We start from the raw sequence: 26,055 nt of genomic DNA on the forward strand, positions 1-26,055 counted from the left end.
AAGAAAATTTTGATTTATTTCCGGTGGATGAAGAAACGGAAAATTTTTTGCAAGTTCCTACACTTGATCCTTTAATAGAAAGTTTACTTGTTAACAGACATGGCAAGAAGCGGCTTTTAAGAACAGTCAGGTTAAATGCTTGTTTTCTCAACCACATAAAACTGTAGAAAAGTTTCTTACCGTGGAGCCCAAGCAGCTCGTTTAGGTATTGTTATGCAACTTTATATGCAACAAGCTTTGGGAAATTTGGTTGAATTTGTTTTCTTCTGATGACTTTTCAAAAGACAAAACAGTGAAATTTGTTAAAGACATTTTTGCTATGTCCACGAAGTGCCTTGATCAATTGGGTCGCTCCGCAGCTTTTCATCACATTGTACGTCGTACAGTAACTATGGCAGATACAGGCATGTATGATCTTTCCGATTACAAAGATTTTGCTACTTTACCATTAACTGGTGATGGTGTTTTTGGTAATGGACTTGAACCTTTATTAAAGGCACGGAAAGACAAAAAGAAGCAGTTAGATGATATGTTACCTGAGCTGAAAAAGAGAGACAGGAAAAGAAGGCTCTCACCTGTTCGTTCTTCAAATGACACTAAACGTTTACGTAGGGACATTCCAGCAACGCAAACAAGCAGTGGCTGGGACAATAATTTTCGTATCCCCAAGATTCCATCAGATAGTCATACCAAGGGGCAAAATTTCACTGGACAGTACAAGAAAAATTCCAAGCCCGATTTCTTTCCAAAACGTTCATATGGAAGGAAAATGGGAAGATCAACTCAACAATGACCATGTAAGTACTCTAGCACGTTTTCCTCAAATTCCGGTAGGTGGTCGAATTTCACTTTTTGTAGAAAATTGGAAGAAAATAACAACAGGCAAATGGGTTCTAGATGTAGTTCAGAATGGCTACAAACTAGAATTTCTAAAAATTCCACATTTCTTGGGAATAAAACAGACGAAAGTACCTTTAGATCAAGAAAATTTAATTCAAAAAGAAATAGAAGAACTTTTATTGAAAAACGCTATAGAAATAGTAGACAAATCTCAGATTCTTACAGGTTTTTACAGTACGTTGTTCTTAGTTCCAAAGAAAAATGGGGAAATGAGACCTGTAATAAATTTAAAGCCATTGAACCGGTATTTGAGGAAAACTCACTTCAAAATGGATACTTTGCCAAAAGTTCTAAACCTAGTTCAAAAAGGAGATTATGCAATAAATCTGGACCTGAAAGACGGTTATTTTCATGTAAAAATGTTCAAGGGTCACAGAAAATATCTTCGTTTCTGTTTCAAAGGTCAGGTGTACCAATTTCGAGTGCTATGCTTCGGCCCAACATCAGCTCCAAGGGTGTTTTGCAAAATAATGTCCGTCATAGTAGCACATCTCAGACAACAAGGTCTTTTTCTAACATCTTATCTGGACGATTGGTTAGCTGCCAATCGGACATTTTCAAAGATGATGTCAGATCGAAAGATTATTCTAGATCTCCTTTTTCAACTAGGGTTAATAGTAAACAAGAAAAAATCCTCTTTAGTTCCTTCTCAGATTTTCACTTACATAGGCGGCCTATTCGATATGACAAAGGGGTTAGTTTATCCAACACAAGAGAGAATTACAAACCTGAAACATGCAGTTCTAAAATTGTTACAAGGCTCGATTTCAGCAAAACAATATATGATTGTGTTGGGTATGATAGCCTCTTGTCTAGACTTAATTCCAAATGCAAAGTTGTTCATGAGACCCATACAGCTTCATTTGCTCAAGACTTGGAGTCCGGCAAGAATGCCTTTAAGTTTCAATATTCCCTTAACTCCTATGCTACGATATCATCTCCATTGGTGGTTACAGGATCAGAACATTCTAAAGGGAAGATCTGTTCAACAGATTTCCTTTCCAGTATCTGTCACCACCGATGCGAGTGGGACTTGGGGCTGGGGCGGTCACATGAACAACTTTACAGTGCAAGGCCGTTGGTCAAAGATGGAAAAATTACTACACATAAACATTTTAGAAATGAAGGCGGTAATTCTGACAGTCCGCCACTTTCTGTCTGCTCTGAAAAACAAGAATGTATTGATACGGTCGGACAACACGTCAGTGTGTCAGTATATAAATCGCCAGGGGGCACTCGTTGCCCTACACTTTGCCTGTTAACTTGGGAGTTATGGGAACTGGCATTGAATCACAATATTGTGTTGAAAGCAGTTCACATAATGGGGAAATTGAATTTTCTGGCAGATTTTCTGAGCAGACAGGAAGTGAGGGATACAGAATGGAGTCTGAACAAAACAGTGACATCTCAAATTTTCAATATTTGGGGTCAACCTCTGATAGATCTCTTTGCAACTCAAGAGAACAAACAGACAACACTGTTTTTGCTCATGGCTTCCACAACCCAAGCGTTTGCATTGGATGCCCTGTCTATTGCATGGCAGAACATGTATGCATATGCGTTCCCGCCAATACAGCTAATTCCGAAAGTATTGAACCATATGAAATTATTCAAGTGCAGACTGATTTTGATAGCCCCAAATTGGCCAAGACAGCACTGGTTTCCACAGCTGTTGAAATTGTTGATAGCAAAACCAATAAAACTCCCTGTGTCACAGAATCTATTGTCACAATGCAAGGGGAGAATATTTCATCAAAATCCTCAGAGTCTAAAGTTGACTGCATGGCTTCTATCGACAAAGTCTTCAGATCAAAGGGATTTTCTGAAAGAACAAGAAATTTACTTGTCGCCTCATGGCGAAAAGGTACAAGAAGAGATTATAATTGCAAATTCAGAAAATTCAGTAATTGGTGTTGTGGACAACAGATTGATACGTTTTCAGCTTCTTTGAATGATTGTGCTGAATTTTTGACTTACCTTTATGACCAAGGGTTAAAATATAAGACTATTACAGGTTATCGGTCTATGCTATCATCAATTTTACCTCCTGTGGAAAAATTTCAGATTGGTCAACACCCCTTTATTATTCGCCTTCTTAGAGGCATTTTTAATGAACGTCCACCTTTTAGAAAATTAGTTCCTGAATGGGATTTACCTCTTGTTTTAGAATGCCTGAAGAAGCCACCATTTGAACCGATGAAGGACGCATCTTTGAAGTTTATTACATGGAAGGTGTGTTTTTTGATAGCTATTTCCTGTTTTCGTCGTTGTAGTGATCTTCAAGCCTTGTATTTGGGAGAAGGTAACATAAACATTCAGAAGAAAGGAATAACTTTATACGTTCAGGTTTAGCAAAACAAGATAGACCAAGTCATCATTCAAGAAAGATTTTCATTCCATCTTTTTCGAGGGAAAAATTTTTAGACCCTAAGAGGGCTTTGACTTATTACTTGAAAAAAGACTGAAAGTTTTAGAGTTAAAGACTCTAAAAATGAACTTAAACTTTTCTTAAGTGTTATTAAACCTCATCATCCAGTGACAAGTCAGACTATTTCTAAATGGTTAGTTAATATTATTAAGTATGCTTACAAAATGAGTAAGAAATCTACAGGAAAAATTAAAGGTCACCAGACTAGAAGTATTGGGCCTTCCTGGGCATTGTTCAAAGGTGCGTCGTTGGATCAGGTACTGGATGCGGCAGATTGGTCTTCAGAGACCACCTTCATTAAACATTATCTCAAAAACGTAGATACAAGTGTTTTGGATTTCAAGTAAATGTTGTTACAGAAGTTATTGTTTTTCACCAAGGTGGTGTGTACAAACTCTTTGTTTTTCCGGCGAATTGCGACTGGATGTTTTTGTAAATTTGAGTATTTACGGTTATTCTTGTACAGTTGGGATGAACTTATATATATTGTTGTGCAACTGTAAATAGTGGGTTAGCAGTTATACATGTTCAACTGGTATTGTTTTACTTAACATGGTGTGGAAATATTGGGAAACACTTTAGGTAAGTGTTTAATGTGTCTATTTTTCATTGATATTAAAACAAGTTTATGTTTTATTATTTTTCATTGATATTAAAACAAGTTTATGTTTTATTAATGAATGTAATAGATATTTTTGAAACTTAACTACCCACCTCCTTTCAGTACTGCTTTTTAATCTGGGTTAATCGATATGGTACTGTCGGGTAAGTTTATTTACGAAATGAAAATTGAAAATTTGTTTTCAAATTTAAGTTTTATGAGTAAATAATACTTACCCGACAGTACACTACCCACCCTAACCTACCCCTCTCTGTTTAAGTTTCAGGGCGATTTGGTCGCCTCATTTGAAACTGACATCTTTAACACGTGGCGGAAGTAAGGGGAGTTAATTGAAGAGCTTACTTCCGGTGTAAATAGTTTAGCGAATTGTAAGAAATTAACGGAAGGAATCCATATGGTACTGTCGGGTAAGTATTATTTACTCATAAAACTTAAATTTGAAAAAAAATAAAAAAATTTCCGTTTAAAATTGTACTTTATTAACAATGTTTGATGAGATTTACAACAATACTGTTAAAAAGGTTACTGAAACTGTACAATGCTTGGTTTTTAGGCCGACGACAAAATATATTTTTACACATTTATTTAACGTAGCTTTAAACCATAAATTATTAATGTCCTTGTCACTGAGGTTCATTTGGGGCAAGTGTTGTGTTTGTAGCGTTATGCCATGCATAAAATATGCATACCGTTATTTACACACCTCCTCTATTGTTTGTGACAGGTCTATATTTCTCGGGTAGACCTGTTTAAACAAAAGAAAGTCCGTTAGGAGGTCTATCTCTTGCACGTGCACATGTCTGTTCTAGTCAGACAGACCCAGTCATGAAAAACACGTGAAAAAATAGACCTGCCTATGCGCAGACAAAGAAAACATGAAATACAATCAAAAATTGAAAAATGAAAATCAATGTATATGATTGTCTTAATATTTGTATCTTACAAAATCTGGATACATTTTTTAAACAAGATAATGTTTATTGAATGCACTTAGCAATTATTCCAACATTCCTATATTAAATCTAAGAATAACATAAATTGATAGCATTTCAAAGTTAGGACGCATTTCACATTTATTAAATCGCGTCATTGTTTTTTCAAAGTAAAAGTAATCTAAGCGGTTCTTCTGTCATTTAAAGTTCAGAATATAACAAATATGGACGCTTCAAGTTCATTTCTATGAAACTATAACAGTTATCACAGCATACTTATTAAGCATTTAAATCACCTAATCCATAACATCTTAAACGTTCTAGAAAATTCATAGTACATGTATATACAAATTGTACCAAACATTCATATCGAAAAATATAACAAAAATATGTCCGTTTGATTGAAATAACGTGCATTTGATATACGCTTTGCCTACGAAACTGCAGCTACCCACAGTTAATAGCGAAGTCCCTGGTAACATTCCCACCCGCGGGATAAATCGGATTGTTAAATCCCCGTTAATCTCCCCCTCTCTCTTTGAGAGCTTCATCCTGTCTTTCTATTCAATCGGTGATAAATCAAAACTGATTTCCCCTGAAAACCTTCTAATCTAGGGCCTAGTTCCAAAGAATGCTACACAACAACGTTAAAAATATAATCCAAAACTTGCTTATAGTGACATGCATATACAAGTACTTTAAGTGGATTGGTCTACAATGGGAACACCTCCCATTAGTATTTCAAAAATCGATAGAAACGATAGAAATCACCGTGGGTAAGCAACTTTGGTCACGTGACCACAAAAGTCAACGTACACGGCCAAAATAGCTCGGCTGAGGTAAGTTTTTTAGTGATTATTTTTCTATCGAGTCAATTCAAATTATGTTACATAGCCTACCGACCGCGGAAGTTCCGATGCTTTCTAAAAATGTATTTGATGTCGTCCAACGTTTTGTATTTTATGAGATCATTCAAACAATGTTTGCAAATTGTCGATGACAACGTACACACTTTTGTGTAAAAGTGTTGATAATAACTTAATAAACGATACGCATGTCAGTGCTAAGTAAAATTTCAGGTCTTAAAATATATAAAAGAATGTTTTAATGAAAAAATAACTGGTTTCCTGCTGTCATTTTTTGTATTTATTTAAAAATTGACCAACTTACAGAAATGTCAACGTACACATACAGTCTAGAAAGTGTCAACGTACACACTCCCAATTTAGTTTGATAGTGGTCTGAACATGAGGCTGCAACTTCGAAATAGGTGGCTTTTTCCAACAAAAAGTTGGCTTTCAATTTAGATTGCCCTCTCAAACTGTATATAATTACTATTATTTTTACAAAGGAAATAGTTTGGAGTGCATTCATTTCATCGCAAATAAGCTTAAACAACCTTTAACTTTTTTATGTTATTTATTTGTACTTTTTTTTATAAGACAAATTTCCAGTTACTCAAACTGCTTAATGATAAGCTGAAACAGCCGTTTTGATATTTTATACTGGATTAATATAGATCGTATTACAATATAGATTGTAATTACAGTCATCTAAATAACGTAAACAGCCAGGATAAGGGTATCTTGCTCAACCAACTAGTGCCTTCCGTAGCAGCAAAAGGATCCAAGGTTGACGATGACGCCGAGTTACAATTTTATATTACCGGTTTTTCAGCAGTTGCGTCACTTGATCCCCCACTAATGTTCTATTAACATTATATTTTCAAGAATATATCTACTTGCACTTGTTATGTAAAAAAAAAACTTATAAACAATTCACAATTTTATAGGTTGGTTAAGGCAACAAATTATACCCTTTTGTTAAATGGTTAGTTACTAGTACCAAGTTTCTAGTAAAATGCTTTTACTGATCAAGAAACCAGTTACTGGAAAATGGTTACTACTCGTAGTAATAAATTTACCGGAAAATGGGTTTAGTAATGAATTTACCTATCTTATTTTGTGCGCAATGTATGAGCTATAGATATGAATCAATGACATTGTTTAAACATTTAAAAAGTTATATCAAGTACCACAGTCATATGACCAACTAGTAATCATAGAAATGCCACAATATATATTGAAATGATTGTTACAATGCAGAAATTTTATCGACATTTTGCTCAAATAAAAAATTTTTTAATGGTTTGCTTGAATTTAAAATTTTGATTGCAATGCAAATTATTAAAATGTATGGCACTTGAGCATTTTTGTTAAATACATATATTAGACTTGTAAATTAGCAGACATGGTTGGCAAAATTGTCAGTGAAACAAAAAGTGCAAAGAAAACTGTGAATGCAAAAATACATATCACGTCTATTAAGCTAGCCCATGTATTAAATAACAATGTCTATTACATGTGGCAATTACATAACTAGTGCAAGGAGATATATTATTGAAAATATAATGTTAATAGAACGTTCGTGATGTAATCATTGGGTTAAAGTGACATAACTGCTGAAATACCGATAATACCTATAAACTAGTCACTCGGCGTCATTGTCACCCATTGCCCGAAATCGGCAACTTTTGTTGCTACAGAAGGCACTAGGTTGGTTGAGCAAGAGACGCTTATCCTGGCTGTTTTCGTTATTAAATGACTGTAAAATGACCTAAATTAATACAGTTTAAAATTGCTGTTTCAGCAAATCATTAAGCAGTTTGAGTAACTGGATTTTTTTCTTCTAAAAGAAAATCACAAAAGAACAAATAAATAACATTATAAACAAGTTAAAGGTTGTTTAATCTTATTTGTGATGATATGAATGTACTTGCAACTTTTTTCCTTTGTATAAACCTGTACTTATATACAGTTTGAGAGGACAATCTAAATTGAAAGCCAACTTTTTGTTAGAAAAAGCCACCTATTTCGAAGTTGCAGCCTCATGTTCAGACCACTATCAAACTAAATTGGGAGTGTGTACGTTGACACTTTCTAGACTGTATGTGTACGTTGACATTTCTGTAAGTTGGTCAATTTTTAAATAAATACAAAAAATGACAGCAGGAAACCAGTTATTTTTTCATTTAAACATTCTCTTATATATTTTAAGACCTAAAATTTTACTTAGAACTGACATGCGTATCGTTTATTAAGTTATTATCAACACTTTTACACAAAAGTGTGTACGTTGTCATCGACAATTTGCAAATATTGTTTGAATGTTCTCATAAAATACAAAACGTTAGACGAAACTAAATACATTTTTAGAAAGCATCGGAACTGCCGCGGTCGGTAGGCTATGTAACATAATTTAAATCGGCTGGACAGAAAAATAATCACTAAAAACTTACCTCAGCCGAGCTATTTTGGCCGTGTACGTTGACTTTTATGGTCACATGACCAAAGTTGCTTACCCACCGTGGAAATGTATTATTCGGATATTATTAAAAAAAAACTAAATAAGAAAAGTTTATAAAGTTTAAATTGATTTAGCATAAAAATTTATATGATAAACATCATATTTTATTCTAGAACACTTTATAATATCTGCTATATAAAATACTATTTCGGATTATGTATCCTACACTTGTCAACAATATTCAATGTACATATGTAAGTTTTTCGTGGTATGCTGGGTATCCGGACATTTGCCCCTCAGACAGTTGCGTCTCGGAAGTTTGCCCCTTTTCTGCAGTGGGGGACATTAGCCCCGTCATATCTTTGTAAGGGGCGAACATTTGCCCCAAACCCCTTTATGTTAAAATATTTAACTGTTGAATTGGTTGTTACAAAAATTCATCGCCTATTGTCGAGATTCCATTGTGCTTTAATAAACAAAAACTAAGGCGCAAATTTGTACACACAAAATAGCATCCATAAATAAATGAAATAATATACATAAAATTTATACACGAAATGAATTATGACAAGTTAAAAGTCGCCACAGCAAAAAAAAAAAAATGGGGCAAACTTCCGAGAGGGCAACTGTCCGGGGGTTGGGGCAAATTTGAAATGTTTGATACGAAATACTATCAACATAATTATGCATTCTTTTACATACCTTCAAATACAGATCCATTCGCTTTATTTTTGACAAATTGCACATTTAGCCTTTCTATTATTATTTTAAAGGGAAATCCAAAGTTAAATGAAAACTATATACTATAATTAAGCAGAACGTTGATAAAAGCTAACCTGTTTATGCGCGGTGTTAACAAATAATATTTGTGCATTACATCTAATGTTTCAGATCAGCCATTGCTCAAGCCAATAGTTTGGTGGTGTGTAAGTTGGATATCGGCCTCGTACATCGATCTTTCTGTTTAGGATAGACCTGGTCACGAATTTCATGAAACACCTCGAGCGCTACGCGCTCTCGGTGTCACATGAAATTCGTGACCAGGTCTTTCCTAAACAGAAAGACCTCGTACTCGGTCGATATCCTATACGTACAGTTGTCCTATTTATCACCCTGGATGAACAAGTTTTGTCACGTGACCACAAATGCAAACGCCGATTTAACATTTCAGCAATTACGGACCCGATTTCAGGTAATTATTTGAAGATATCTTTTTTTCTACTGCATCCACAAAATTATGACCTAGACCTTAGGACCCGGCGTTAATTGAGCTTTTATTTTATGTATGTAGTAATTGCGAGACTTAGGTGTTCTTTTAGAACACTTCGACACAAATTTTCTTTTTGCAAGGCAAACGCCGATAGGTTTTACCTTTTCTAATCTTTTTTGTTCACTGGAAACCCATGTAGAGGGAAAATAATAGAAGATATGTCTCTTTACAAGTAATTTTCGTACCTAACTAATTTATAATTTCATTAGCAAGGTTATATTCGATATAAACCCATGTTTCCCACTTATTGTCGATTTTGCAAACGTCGTTTGATCATGTAAAATATGCAAATGTCGGTTGGTCATTTGAAATATATGCAAGCGCCCGTTGATGCCTTTTTGAACGCTGAACTATATCTGTCTCATTTCCAGAGTTCTTCATCATATGAAACAATTTCATTGCAAACTGATTCTAATAACTCCATTCTGGCCACGACGCCCATGGTTTCCAGATTTATTGAATCTATCGGTAGCTCAACCGTTATGTCTTCTATTGGTTACAAATCTGTTACAACAACCAAATCTCAGATATGTCATCCAAATCCAGGTGTTCTGAAACTGACTGCATGGTTGCTATCGACACAGTTTAGAGAAAAAGGTTTTTTTCAAAACTTCTTACAGCCAGCTGAAGAACTGGTACTCAGAAAGATTACTCCAGTAAATTAAGACAATTTATGATATGGTGTCGTCAAAAGAATATTGATTCCTTCACAGCATCCTTAAATACTTGTGCTGAGTTTTTATCAGATCTGTATAATAATAAAGGTTTAGTAATAGAAAGAGCACCGAAACACGAGGCTATCTGATTTGTACGAGGGGGCTACAGTATTAATCAGATTGCCGAGTGTTTTGGTGTTCTTTCTCTTTTGTATCATAGTCAAACCTCAAAGCACGTTCCCTGTTGTCACAATATGAAACCCCGGCAAAAATGAACCAATGAACGAACATCTGAATATGACATTTCTGTCGCTTTCCCTTTCTCTGCCGTCACAACATGTAAACCCCAGCAAAAATGAGCCAATCAACGGGCATGATCTGGAGTGCGGGTAACTGATACCTGCACTCCAGTTACCGCAATGTGCATGTATATGTATACGATTTAACTCTGACACTGTTACAACAGAAAGGTCCCCAAACTATGATACAACAGTAGGTTACCGCTCTATTTTATCTGCAGTTTTTTACCTCCAGTAGATAACACTCCTATTGGTCAACATCCGTGTGTTATCAGATTATTAAATGTATTCAATTTAAGACCTCCTCTAACAAAGTTGTTGCCTGAATGGGATGTTCCTAAAGTTCTTAGTGCGCTACAAACATTTCCTTTTGAACCTTTGAGAAAAACATCAATTTAATTTTTAACTTATTAATTAAGTTGTTTTTCTTACAGCTATCACGACATTCAGGAGAGCCAGCTACCTTCAAGCGTTAACATTAGGAGGAGCTATTTCTCTGAAGACAGATGGGGAAACTTTTATCAGACAAGGTTTGGCTAAACAGGATAGACCTGGTCATTCATCAGCAAAAAATATTGTACCAGCTTGTAAGACCATCCAAGAATCTATCTATCTTAAAAGAACTGAATCCTTCAGACGTAAAGATGAAACAAGTTTATTTCTGACTATAAATGTACCTCATTCTAAAGCTTCTTCACAAACTTTGGCTTCATAGATTCTTAAAACTATTCAAGAGGCTTATGCAGATAAACATAAAAGTGAAACAGCACATTCTACAAGAGCTTTAGGTCCCAATTCTCAACGCTGCAGATTGGTCAAAAGAAAACACCTTCGTTAAATTTTATTTGAAACAAGTAACTCCAAGTGATCTCACTGTGTAGTTCAACGTCGCTGTATAGTTCAACCTAAGAAGATTGATTTTTTTTCTAAATTTTTAAATCAAAATTTATTCCCGACGGATTTTGTGTGGAATTGATTTTTGAGAAGATTTTACGGTTTTATGTATACATGTATATATGGGATATACAGAAGTTTTATAAAAGTTTGTTATTGAAGAATGTTTTAAAATAAAAAAAGAAGGAAATAAGAGAGAAGTCTTTTGTTCAGAGAATTGTAATATTTGCAACTTGACTTAAATAGCCACCGGTTTATAAGGATCTTACACCGGCTGCCGGTACAGACCGGAATATCTGTCGAGTTTCCGCTAAACAGTTACCCGAGAGCTGGATATTCCCGTCTGTACCAACAGCCGGTGTTTGATTTTTTTTCTTGCATATTACATGTCAAATATTTTCGGAACAGGTAATTTCAAGAACAAACTTAGAGTGGGTAGGTTTTATACAAACTTCTTCTTTTAACCTGTGCATTTTTTTCTTAAAAAAATGAATACTTTTTTAGAATTTAAAGTACCTTTATTTTCATTGAAAAAAATTAACAGAAACGATGTAAGGAATTGCATGTTATTATGTATTGTACTCAACAATAAAAAGAAAAACACAATCCAGAAGTAAAAACAAGAATTCATTTAAGTATGTATAAGTTATCTGCACTGGAAATGACCTCAAATAAGTAGAAAAGTCTGATTCAGGGGCAGATAACTCAACAACGAGAACGGTGACCCCAATTTTCTTTTCGCTTAAAATGTTTCTGTTATCATATTCTAACAACATGCCAAGTTTAAAGAAATTCTATTGAACAGTTTTAGTTTTGCCTATATGTCCATATGAAAACTCCCGAAAACGTCCTTAAATCAACCGGCGTTTGCATATTTTACATGTTCAAACGACGTTTGCAAATTAGACAATACGGGGAATAACATGGGATTATGTCAAATATAACTTTGCTCATGGAATTATAAATGAGTTAGGGACGGGAATGGCATTTTAAAAGACATATCCTCTATTATTTTACCTCAACGTGTATTTCCAGTGAAAAAAATGATTGGAAAAAGTAAAACCTATCGGCGTTTGCTTTGCGAAAAGAACATTTGTGTCGAAGTGTTCTAAAAAAACTACTAAAGTCTAGTAATGACTACTCACATAAAATAAAAGCTTAATTTACGCCGGGTCCTACGGTCTATGTCTTATTTTTGTGCTCGCAGTGGAAAAAAAGATATCTGCAAATAATTACCTGAAATTGGGTCCGGCGTTTGCATTTGTGGTCACGTGACAAAACTTGTTCATCCAGGGTGTTTATGCCCTACTTTACAATCCGTAAGATTTACTCCGGAATCTGATTAATTACCGACATAATGTCAGTGAATATGTTTTATCCTTGGACAGTAGGCACTATACACAAGTTAATAATATTGTATTTGGATCAATATTAGGCAGTGCGATAAAATGATAAAGAGATAAACATGTAACTATATTATTGACAATACGATAACATTTATCTCACTATTCGTTAACTGACAAGGCAGTATTGAACCTTTTCGTAACAAGTTTAAATGGTTATCATAAATATATTAAAAAAAAGAGAAAAAAATTGTTAACATGCGTAGTTTAAAAACACTTGAAAAGCAAAAAACTTGAAGAAAAATTTCAACATTCAATTTTTGTTTTAATTGATTGTGGTGAGATATCGGATTACATCATGTATATGTATACATATTTTTGTGCTGTATAGTTCAACTTAAAAACAATATTCTACAAGATGGCTACAGGGGGACACATAAATACAGATATTCTTTCTGATGAAATATTTGATGTTTTATGTTCAATATGTGTTAATCAAGGCATAAACACTGAAGCAGATAAATTCTGTGTAGATTGTCATGATTATTTCTGTGTAAATTGCGTCAAAGTTCACAGTAAAGTGCCTATGTGTGCTAGTCACAAGGTGTTGGATAAATCTCAAGTCAAGTCAGGAACAAGTAAAGGTCTCTTGTGGGCACCAGCAGAGAGATGTGACAGACACAGTCATAAACATATTGATATGTACTGTCAGAACCATGATAAAGTTGGCTGTTCTACATGTGTGGCTGTTGATCATAGGTTAGTATTTATTTGTATAATTTTGTTGTGTTTTTTTAATGCGTCCGAGCTAAGAGTAATTAAACTGGTCGTATGTCCGTCTGTCCGTAAGAGGTGAACCTAAAACCGACAAGCTGTATTTATCTTAAGTTTACACACTTTCTTATCTTTACAAAGTACATAACATTGGCAAGTTACATAACTATGGCTTTCATGTTCTCTTCTCGAAGTTATTGCCCTTTTCAGTAATTTTATAACCTAATCCGGCAAGTTTGATGTACAGCAATTTGCGTCCATAGATGAATGAATGGCTTAACTCTTTAGAAAATTTGTTACTGAGAGGGTATGGTCACGTTCTTGTTTGTTTGTTTGTGTGTGTGTGAGTGTGTCTTGTAGTTGTTGTTTTCGTTTTGTTTTAGTTTTCAGTTTATTTTGTTTCAGTGTGTTGGTGTGTGTGTGTGCGTGTGTGTGTGTGCGTGTGTGTGCGTGCGTGCGTGTGTTAAATCTGATCTTTTTATGCAAACTTCCTTACCATACATATACACTCTATTTCATTTTTCAGGTCATGTCAGGATACATTCTACATTCCAGATTATATTCAAAACAAAACTCAATTTGTTTCAAGTAAAACACAAACAAAACTAATGGAAATAATCAAGACCCTTGAAGAACAAGCTGATAGATTTAAACAAGATAAACACAGGCTGCTGAAGAGAAAATCTGAAATATTAGCTCATATCAGAAAATTTCGACAAGAAATCAACGACCAAGTCGACAAGCTGGAGAAAAGTTCTGTAAACGAGATAGAAGATAAGGTCAAATGTTTGGAAGACTTTATTGAAGAGGGTCTCAAACAGCTTCAAGCAAACAAGGTCATGGTTACTTCAGTTAATGGTAAATTAACACCTCCAAATACAGATCAAGCTCAAGTGTTAGTTTATGTGAAGATGGGGGAGGAAGCTGCAGATATTGCCAACAAATGTATAGAAGATGCCAAAATGAAAAGAACCGTAGCTCACATAGAATTTCAACCTGATAGGACAATTCTTACACAGCTAGAAAAAAATAAAACCATAGGTACACTAACAGAGCCTAGAAAGACTACTCGCAAAGTTCTTCAGACTAAAGGACAATACCCATATTTTGTAAATATTAAAGTAAATTCTGACGAAGACAACTGTTATATCACCAGCGCCTGTTGTATGGAGGATGGTATGATAATCCTAGCCGATGACAACAATAAAAAGCTTAAAAAGTTACACAGTCAAAATTACACAGTAATAGACTATTGTGATCTACTCGAAGCACCATGGCAAGTGTGTGTGATCAATAAAGCGCAAGTAGCAGTAACTGTGCCATCACAAAAAGAAGTACAGTTCATTTCTATAGAAACACCAATGGAAACAATTAAAAAGATAAATACTGATTTTGCATGTTATGGTATTGCATATGCAAACAGTCACATATATATTTCAGATGACACATCCGTATATATGTGTACAATGTCTGGTAGGAAAGTTAAACGGTTCAGTATTGATCAATCGATACGTACAATATTATCTGACATATTTAGTCCATTCTTTTCTAAACCGTCGTGTGGAATATACAGTATAGCTGCCAGTAAGGATGCTACAAGGATTTATGTCGCTAATGCTGATAATGGACTGATAGTGCTAGACAACAATGGTCGAGTTATTAAAACATTCAATGGTCAACAATTAAAATGGGCTAATTGTTGCTATCTCACTGAAGCAGGTAGTGTGCTGGTATCTGGAGAAAACTCCAATAACGTTTTACAGTTAACATCTGATGGTGAATTGATAGGAGAGGTTATAAAAGCTAATAGTGGAGAAAGAAGAATCAGGTCAATCTGCTGCAATCAACAAATGTCTAAGATGTGCATATGCAGACTTACGGAGAACAACATTGAAATATACAATATCTAATCACTTAATGTTAGTATATGAATGCAAACCGCCTTCTGTAAACATGTTATTTAAAGAGCACTAGTACTCTGATGCAAATTATTTACCTATATAGAAAATTTTAGAAGAGATCATTACAGTGACCTCAGAAGGCTATTCCCTCTCGTCTTGCCCGTCAGCAACCCAGGAGTAAAAAGCATGTGTAGGAAGAAATATTTATGTTTATTCTTCTTCGTTTTGTTATCCAAAAGAACGCATCATGTTTCGATATATTTGCATGTTTACGTTATTTTCATTGAAGTTTACGGAGTTTTACATCTTCATATTGTTTTATCCCTGATGTCATAGGTTTGCATCGTCCAGTGTAAGTTTAGAAAAGAAGTCAAGAAGCTAATGTCTAATATTAATAGATGTAGATGATTTTAGCACAGGTAGGTATTCAGCTCATTTATCTGGTCAATAACGATAAAATTGCTTTGAAATAAGTACCTGTTGATTATTAAATTCAGCAGTCCTATGCATTATTACGTAGGACCGGTGGGGACATTTCAATTTCATGAATTCCCGATTTAATCGTCCTGTATTCACAATTTTAACTTCGTGAATTCACGTTTTCAACATGGGAATCCACGATTTCAGCTTCATAAATTCACAATTTCAACTTCACGAATTTACGATTTCAACTTCATAAATTCAAGATTTCAACTTTACGAATTCACAGTTTTAACTTTATAAATTCACAATTTCAACTCCACGATTTCAACTTCATGAATTCACGATTTCAACTCCACGAATTCACGACTTCGACTTCACGATCGTGAATTTGTGAAGCTGAAATAGTGAATACGTGAAGTTGAAATCATGAATTCGCGAAGGAAAATCGTGAATTCATGAAGATGTGGAATCGTGAAGTCGAAATCTTGAATTCATGAAGTTGAAATCGTGAATTCGTGAATATGAAATACGTCAAACTTCTGATAAGGACATCTATTCATTATCTGTCTGTAAAAGACTCAATCAAAACAAGCATTTAAAGTTTTGTTTTCTTTGCACTCTTAGGATTACCCTTTTCTAATGTTGGCCTGTAATTAACAATAAAAAGTTTACTTTTAGATATTTCCGATCTATTTTAATATCTTTTGTTATTGAGTAAGCACCAGAGATAATATTTACAGAAATGAAGAAATGGCATTAACAAAAGCTGTCTGAAGAGCATCCGGTCCCACTTTTCTCATTGCTGGATAATAAACAAAACATGTTTTAAGTAAAGAGGCAATTTTAAATTAAAGGTGGAAATTTGTGCATGATATCCTTACAATTCGTCAAAAATGCATCCACTTATCAATATTTCTAGTCCTAATTGAATCGATTGACCACGAACAAAATATTGATAAACAAAAGATAAAGGTCATTTCGATATTGACCTTGGCCTTATAACCCAAAAGGCGTATAAGGTACGAGTCATTATGGTGCTTCTACATATATAGCAATAATGTTGAAGCTAATATACAATTTTAAGAATAATAGTTAAAAAGGATAAAGATGTGTGTATATAGACAGCAACCTTTTAATATAGGGATATTTAGAATTATGTATCTACTATAATATGTAAACAAATGTCTGAATTTAAGGTCGGACATTTACACTGTAGTGGTGTGTATAATATTTAAGTATTGATTGATTTATTTTTTAGTAAGAAATTGATATAGAAAAATGAATTTAATCAGATGTTTTACAGAGCATTTTCAATATGAATACTTGTTATGACAATTTGATATTTCAGTTAGCATATATGAAACATGTCTTAAACAGGCATTAAAATGAATGCATTATCCCTTTTCTTTGTATAATACATATATGATATATGTCTGTTTTACACTATATGTGATTGTATAATAGTATAATTAAGAAATTGATATACAAAAATGATTGTTATCCAAATATGGTTTCTTAACCATTATCAATATGTATACTTGTTATGTCAACTTGTTATTACAATAAGCAATAGCATATATGAAACTTGTCAGAAACAGATTTTATATGAATGTCGGTGCATTATCCTGTTCTTGGTATAATACATAATAAATATTTGTCTGTATTACTTGTTGGATTTAGGCGGGTTATGTATGGTGGCACCGGATGCACTATTTACATGAGTGGTATCGGCACGAGTGAAAATATAACAGCGGGTGTTTATGTACAGAATGTGGATGTGGATAGGTCAGCTGATTTGGTCTGCACTGGTCACATGGGTAGAATCAAATGCCTTTAGTTGGCAAAGTGTTTAATGAATGGGATGTATCATTCAAAAAGACAATTAATTCTTAATATCACTACTGTAGTATTTTACGGACACATATCTTAAATCAAAATTGTTTAACAAATCAACAAAATTACTTTATGGGAAAACTCTGGCAATAAATGATATGACTTTGAAAATAACTTGACATGATGAAAAGAAGAAAATTTTATAAAGCAATTTATGTCATTTGCTACTTTAATTCAGTTACTATGCATATGCTCATACTGTAATTAATATCATTCTGAGACCTATGCATAACCTATTTATAATTTTAAAAAAACAACTTTTTTTATACTTTCAGATAATAATATAAGAGGGGTCCCATTTTCATAAGCATGATAATCTTTGTGTTCATACTGTAATCTATTAGATGCTGATATTTATAAGCTTTAGAACGGTGAAGACTTAACATTTTAAGAGAAAACAATTGTTCATACAAAATCTAAGTAAAATGTTAGTCCTAAGGGCAGTTAGGTCCTACTTACACTTTTGGCATGGTTTATTAAATTTTGAGAAACAACTCAGAAATGCTTCATTCCAAATACCTTTACAAATGATCATAAAACGTTTATCAGGTTATTTTCGCTTGCAGCAAACTTTGCAATTATTGCAGTAATCTAATTTTAACGTTGTTCATGCTTCTTTTTCTTTCATTTTTCAGCTGACAAAAAATACGATTCTTTTTGTCAGAGGTTGAATGTTCAAACTTTGTTTTCAAGTTACCTATTGATGTATCGCTTGCAAGTATGTATTCAGTATTTCAAAGATACTGTATCGTCTCACCTTATTGTTGACATGTTATTGTTAAGTTTGAAGAAAAGAAAAAAATAATTGTCACAAAATTGTATTTGTTAAAATACTTTTTATGCTTCTTTCTCTTTTATGTTTTCATTTGCCAATGTATATATTTGTATGTGCTATAAGCATTGTAAAATTTTTAATGCATTGAATTGTAAAGCTGCCCATGTATGTTTGTTTACCTTACTTGCAAGGTGTGAATCATCTTATTATATCAGATAATCGGTTACAATAGCGTAAACAGAAATACCTTAATTTTATTAACCTGTCAATTGCATACTGTTAATTATACAGTCAATGCACACAATATATTAATATTCGCAGTAAGATGTGATTAGATTTAATTTGTGTCTCTGAAATAGTTATACTGAGCGATATAGGAAATGGATAAACTGCGGGTTTATAATTTCTTAATGCCCTTCGTGTTGCAAGATCGAGAACGCGTATGTCCATGTTTTTTTCTCATTTATATTTTCAGCTTTATTAAATATAATTGTTTATTATAATGCGTTCGTTTTGTTTTTATAATATGCTTCGCACTTATTTAATGTCTATACATTTTTTAAATAACATGGATTAAGAATTAATATTTAAAACTCATCCGGATTAAAATCATTAAATGCCATTAATAAGTCGTTACTTATAAAACAAAACGCGACACAACAATGTTTTTTAAGTTGATTTAAATCCGTGTAGACAATTTTGCAAGAACTTGGTCATTTCCATTAAATTATACTGCAAAATAAAGGAAGAACAATGGCAAAAGCAGTGATCTCGTATATTAGGCACTTAACCTACAGTGTTTTTGCAGATGTGACGACCACCTATACATGTATATTAAGCTAGTGTGATTTTTTCAAAACAAGTGTTTTATACTCCATATTAATTCTCGTAAACTACAAGAACATAACCAAAGTGTGACCGAATATTTAAATGAGTGCTAATGTATTCATAATGGACAGGTCAATAAAATTAGACTATACTTAACGATTATTCATGTAAAAAAAACATGAACACTGAAAATTGATATTTGATAAATTGATTTATAGGTATCGCAATGTAAAATATGTATGACTAAACTGAGTTGCAAACATAAAGAAGAAAGAAAGATCCAGGACCTCACGAAATCCCCGTATGAACTTGATTCATGCACGCGAATATAGAGAAAATTAGATACTCGCGGAAAAAAAAACCCTGATACACGGTATTATCAGGGAATGTAGTTTAACTTTACTGTATTGAAAAATATCTGCATAGTATAATATTCAAATGATGTGTACACATTTCTTATTTACTCAAGTAACTACAGAATACATTGTGTATGCCATTTGCTCTTCGTAAATAAGATATTTGATTTTCCACAAGAATAGGCAATTGATATAACCTTTTGCTATCTGATCAAATATTTTCAACCTGTTTTTCGAAAATCTATTCATGTTATATAACTTCCTGGTTAGAAGATAATTACATAAATATTTTGAAACCAACCAACTCATTACAATAAGTAATTTTATATTAGAGGAATGTGGACTTTGGATCAATATTGAACAAGATATTTTTTCTTTGTATAAATTGGTGCGACATTTGTTTGTTAATTTATTAACAGCTATATATGGACAAAACAGTTTTTGCTATAATTCAATATTTTGACAAGATAAATATGTAGTCATTGGTAGAAAAGTTGGGAAAAAAGTTTAACAATACATCTTAAATGAGAAAAGAAAGTAAACTGACATTTTTGTTGTACCGAGCAATCAGAAGAATAGGTTTGAACAAGTAAATATACAAGATGGCTACAAGTGGACTATTAAATACGGATATTCTTTCTGATGAGATATTTGATGAATCTCAAGCGAGGGCACCAGCAAAGCGATGTGACAGACACAGTCATAAACCCATTGATATGTACTGTCAGACGCATGATAAAGTTGGCTGTTCTACATGTATGGCAGATGATCACAGGTAGCTTTCAGTAATTTGGTTACCTTATTTTTTCGAGTGGCTGGGTGTTTATTAGATAGAATTTCATTTTATTTATTTTTATACAATTTTAAAATAATTTCATTTTGAATTTTAACAATTGATTTTGGGCTAGAGAGTATGACTCACCATCATTGTAGTGGTTATATAGTTTCTTTGCAGCTCCTTCCGTGCATAATTTAAGGTACTAGCTGGCATCTATGTAGAACAACTAACGTTCCATTAACGATATTCTCCCTAACATAAAAAATCAAAGTATCTGGCATGATTCGAACTCAAAACAGTGAGTGGCAAGTACAAAACCACCTATAAAACACTTAATACAACATATGCTCTCAAATAAACATAAAGGTTAAAGTCCATGAACCTCTTATTCCTTTCAGATCATGCCAAAATACATTCTATATACCAGAATTTATCCGAAACAACATTTACCAAAGTGTTTCAAGAAAAATTCAAACAGAACTTAACAAAATAACAAAGACCCTTGCAGAACAAGCTAGCAAATTCAAACAGGATAAACAAAGGCTGCTGGAAAGAAAGGCAGAGTTATTGGCTGATATCAGAAGATTTCGACAAGAAATCAATGACCAACTTGACAAGTTGGAGAAAAATTCTGTAAATGAGATAGAAGATAAAGTCAAATGTCTTGAAAGCAAAATCGACGATGGTCTTAAACAGATAGAAGCACTTGAAGCAAGGGTAACTACAGCAAGTAATAAAATAGCATTTCCAAACCCATATCAACCTGACGTATTTGTTAATATGAAGATGGCAGATGATGCTGCAAATGTAGCCAACAAATATATGAAAGATACAAAAATAAAGAGTACAGTTGAAGAATTAGATTTCAAACATGACAGAACAATTCTTACCCAGCTTGAACAAATTATTGCTCTTGGGTCACTAACGGAGGATCCTACAAAAATGGCAAGTAGTTTATTTCGGATAAGAGGAGACAAATCATATTGTGTAAAAGTAAAGTCTGATACAGAAGACTGTTATATCTCCAGTGCCTGCTGTCTTGAAGATGGCCCAATAATTTTAGCAGATCACAACAACAAAAAGCTCAAACAGATACGTGGCTACAACTACACTGTAACAGATTACTATGACCTACCAGAACGACCATGGCAAGTGTGCTCAATCAGTAAAACAGATGTAGCATTAACTTTGCCATTACAAAATGAGGTTCATTTTATTTCTGGGGAAGAGAAAATGAAAAGAACAAACAAGATTAAGACTGATTTTGAATGTTATGGTCTTGCATACACAAACAATAATTTATATATTTCGGATGCAAGCACATCAGTATATGTGTATACATTGTCTGGTACGAAACTACAGCATTTCAGTGAGACCCAATCAGGACAAAAGCTGTTCTCTAACATACACAGTATAGCTGTCAGTAAAGATGGTACGAGGATTTATGTTGCTGACTTTTATAATGGACTGATAGTACTGGACAACAATGGTCAAGTTATTACAACATCAAACGGTAAACAATTTTGTGGGGCTAAATGCTGTTATATCACTAAAGCAGGAAGTGTGCTGGTATCTACATATGGCTCCAGTGTTTTACAGTTTACACCTGATGGTGAGCTGATAGGAGAGGTTATAAAAGCTGACAGTGAGGGAAGAAGTGAAAGTTTGTCAGTTTGCTGTAATCAACAAATGTCTAGGATGTTTGTTTGCAGCATTGATGATAACATTGGAGTATATGGTATTTAATTTCTTCATTAAATGAAGTGAAAACAATATTCTGTTGAAATGTAATTGTAAAACTACTCTGTTTAAAAATGTACAACAGATTATTTAAACATCAAATATGAAGAGAAAGGAAGAGAAATTCTAAAAAAAGTGACTATTCCCATACTTATAGATGTGGTGATGCTATTTTAATTCAACATGAAGAAGCACAAGAGTGATGTTGTAAATATATATTTCATTAATCATGTACATAATTATATTTTATATATCTTATAAAAAGTAAAACAGTAATGATATTATACTAAAATTGACTGTGATTTCACACTAGCTGGTGTTAACAAGTGAGAAAACAATGTATTATCTGTGAAACAAACATAACAAGTGTGTTTGTTTGTTGTTGTTGTTTTTTTTTGTTTGTTTTTTTTTTGTAACCAGATTAAGCTGTACGGAGATTGAAACAATTTATAAGACTTCATTTGTAGACACAAAAATGGATACATATAAGTAAAAAAGTACATTTGCTCTATCTTTTATAAAATCACAATATGGAAAATTATGTGCAACACTTGTCTTGACATCACTAAGCATATGATCAATATACCAAATATTCAAATTCCATTGACGTAGAAATGTCAGACATATGTCAATCACGTAACAATTTTGAATATTTTATATTTGGATAATTTATACGTTAAAAGACATGAACCAAATACTAATAATTGCTGGACAAAAAATAGATGTACACTTATCTGTCCGTGTTTAACAGTCATATTATATCATTGTAAAATATAAATGAAAATAACAAATAAGCAATGAAGTTACAAGTTTCCTGCAAGACATAATTGTTGTGTTTTTGCGTTATTTTGAATTTATTCGGAAACAACGTTTGACAATTGTTTGGTTTATTGACGTCATATATGACGTGTGAGCATTCTTTTTTATGTTGTGCATAATGCACCTGACTGCGTTATCTGTATGATAGTGGAATAGTGTGAAGCTTATTAGAATATGGATCCTAAAACGACCGTATTTTTCCCTATTGCACATAATAGGGCCGAAAGTGTGTGTAAATATACAAATAAACCATTGCTGGTATTCTATATTTAGACGTGACACGTAAACACTAACAATGTAACGCGCTGAAAATAAGTACGGAAACAAATCAGGCACAATTTAGCTTGATATATCAAGTATGGCAGCATTTATTTGTTGATGTGTTAGAATCGAAATAATACATCCCACGCAGTGATTTTAATCAAAGGGACCAGGCACAGTGTTGGGATAGTGTAAAAAAGTAATTCTAGAAAAAAAATTATACTTTATATATAATATATAGACAAGGGGTTGAACTCGCCAAATCGGCCGAACGCCCCTAGTCCAGTATAAGTCAAAATTGCAAAGTCATTCTTGCGTAAATCATATAAAGCTATATATCAAATTGCAGCTAAATGACATCACTAGACGTTGACAATAACATTACTGTCCCAACTTAAATCGTTTTTGAACAACAAACCGATATTTCGGATGACACATCGTATTTTTGCTAGGTCGGACACAACCGTGCAACCTGTCCCCACTCGATTTTCTACGTGTAAAAACGCAATTCCAAACCATGACATTATTTCAACCCGCAATAAATCGATAATACAAAACAAAAGAAACAACTTACCGCCGGAAATTGATTTTTAAAATGTTTTATAGCGTCTGTAAACAATTAATTCCTGAATGTGAAAATGAAAGTTGTAATCAGCATCCATTGGCTATCACGTGACCAATTTGAAACGGATTATTTCATTGGTTGATTAAAATACAAAGCATTGCTGGGTCACAGAATCGTCCAATCAAACGATGTCTTACAACCGTTGCCGAGTATGTATCATGGCTTCAAAAAATATTTTGACGGAAGAGAAATAAAAAGAAATGAATGTTTGCTATAGTTGATTGGTTTTGGAACAATTTCCAGCGGTAAGTTGTTTATTTTGTTTTGTTTTATCGATTTATTGCGGGTTGGTATAATGACATGGTCTGGAATTGCGTTTTTACCCGTAGAAAATCGAGTGTTGACAGGTTGCACGGTTGTGTCCGACCTAGCAAAAATACGATGTTTCATCCGAAATATCGGTTTGTTGTTCAAAAACGGTTTAAGTGGGGACAGTAATGTTATTATCAACGTCTAGTGATGTCATTTAGCTGCAATTTAATATATAGCTTTATATAATTTACGCAAGAATGACTTTGCAATTTTGAGTTATACTGGACTAGGGGCATTCGGCCGATTTGGCGAGTTCAACCCCTTATCTATATATTATATATACAATATATATATTTTTTAAAAATTACTTTTTTTTCACTATCCCAACACTGTGCTGGTCCCTGTGATTTTAATCAGATGTTTTACAGAGCATTTTCAATATGAATACTTGTTATGACAATTTGATATTTCAGTTAGCATATATGAAACATGTCTTAAACAGGCATTAAAATGAATGCATTATCCTTTTCTTTGTATAATACATATATGATATATGTCTGTTTTACACTATAGTGATGTGTATAATATATAATTAAGAAATTGATATACAAAAATGATTGTTATCCAAATATGTTTTCTACACCATTATCAATATGTATGTTATGTCAACTTGTTATTTCAATTATAACCCTATTGATTTTGGGGTCACAAGGTCAAAGGTCAAGGTCACTATTACTTTAAAACTGAAAACAGTTTCCGGAGCATAACTTAATTCTATTTGGCCCACAATATTCAAACTTTATAGGAGGATTGCTATTGGAAGGATGTAATAGTTTATATAATTTATGTAATGTCTTACAAATGCTTTATCCTTAATATAAAAAAAACACTTTCGGGCATATAATGATCCGCCTAGCGGTGCTCTTGTTTAGATATGTTTTCATTTGCCAATGTATTTATTTGTATGTGCCATAAGCATTGTTAAACTTTTAATGCAATAAAATTATTGAATTCAATTGTAAAGCTGCCAATGTGTGTTTACCTACTTGCAAGGTGTGAATTATCATATCAGAATATCAGATAATCGGTTACGTACTCGTAAGCGTAAACAGAAAAAACCTTATTTCCTGACTGTGTTATTGTTTGATTTTATTAACCTGTCAATGGCATACTGTTTATACAGTCAATGCACACAGTAAATAAGACGTTCCGTAAGATGTACGCAGTAAGATGTGATCAAATTTAATTTGTGTCTATAAAATAGTTATACTGAGCGTTATAGGAAATGGGATTAAATACGGGTTTATAATTTGTAAATGCCCTACGTGTTGCAAGATCGAGACCGCGTACTTCTTATTTATATTTTCAACATTTTGAAACATTATTGTTTATTATGATGTTCTGGTTTTTTGTTGTCTTTTTTTGTTGTCTTTTTTGCAAGCACTTGGCCATTTCCATTAAAATTTACTGCAAAATAAAGAAAGAACAAAGTCAACAGTAGAGATTGGTCCACAGACCTCTCATATATTAGGCACTTAACCTACAGTGACGTATACTAAGCTAGTGTGATTTTTTAGTTTTATACTCCATATTCATTCTCGTAAACTACAAGAAAATTACCAAAGTGTGACCGAATATTTAAATGAGTCCTAATGTAATCATAATTTATAGTTCAATAAAATCAGACTATACTTAAGATTATTCATGCGAAACAACAGACAATGAAATCATTTAATATAAACAACCATGAATATCGAAAATTGATATTTGATAAATGGATTTGTTGGTATCACAATGTAAAATATATACGACTGAAATTAGTAAAAAATCTAAAGAAGAAAAATGATTCAGAAACTCAAGACAAAAAATTGAAGGACAATTCAGTGAATCTATTTTTTTTTTTGCGCTAATATAGCGAAAATTAGATACTCGCAAAAAACATCCCGGATATATCATTTAGTGTATTTCAACTTTACCGTA

General features: G+C 33.2%; 3 protein-coding genes across 3 annotated transcripts; all 3 read left to right on the forward strand.

Annotated features, from left to right (window-relative positions):
* The first annotated feature begins 266 nt into the window (after positions 1-266).
* On the forward strand, positions 267-3,330 carry LOC132757122 (uncharacterized). The gene is made up of 2 exons (XM_060748310.1): positions 267-797; positions 3,068-3,330. Exon 1 carries the CDS (start codon positions 320-322, stop codon positions 791-793), a length of 474 nt encoding a protein of 157 aa, XP_060604293.1. The 5' UTR covers positions 267-319; the 3' UTR covers positions 794-797; positions 3,068-3,330.
* A 5,963-nt stretch (positions 3,331-9,293) lies between these two features.
* On the forward strand, positions 9,294-16,602 carry LOC132757123 (uncharacterized). Its single transcript, XM_060748311.1, has 3 exons — positions 9,294-9,380; positions 10,848-13,409; positions 13,951-16,602. Exons 2-3 carry the CDS (start codon positions 13,069-13,071, stop codon positions 15,332-15,334), a joined length of 1,725 nt encoding a protein of 574 aa, XP_060604294.1. The 5' UTR covers positions 9,294-9,380; positions 10,848-13,068; the 3' UTR covers positions 15,335-16,602.
* A 3,285-nt stretch (positions 16,603-19,887) lies between these two features.
* Positions 19,888-22,802, forward strand: LOC132757124 (uncharacterized). Its single transcript, XM_060748312.1, has 2 exons — positions 19,888-20,375; positions 20,777-22,802. The coding sequence occupies exons 1-2, from the start codon at positions 20,203-20,205 to the stop codon at positions 22,122-22,124; spliced, it is 1,521 nt and encodes a 506-aa protein (XP_060604295.1). The 5' UTR covers positions 19,888-20,202; the 3' UTR covers positions 22,125-22,802.
* The last annotated feature ends 3,253 nt before the right edge of the window (positions 22,803-26,055 follow it).

This window comes from Ruditapes philippinarum, unplaced genomic scaffold, assembly GCF_026571515.1.
Source record: "Ruditapes philippinarum isolate M1 unplaced genomic scaffold, ASM2657151v2 ctg207_1_1_1_1, whole genome shotgun sequence".
In the NCBI taxonomy this organism is placed as follows: domain Eukaryota; kingdom Metazoa; phylum Mollusca; class Bivalvia; order Venerida; family Veneridae; genus Ruditapes; species Ruditapes philippinarum.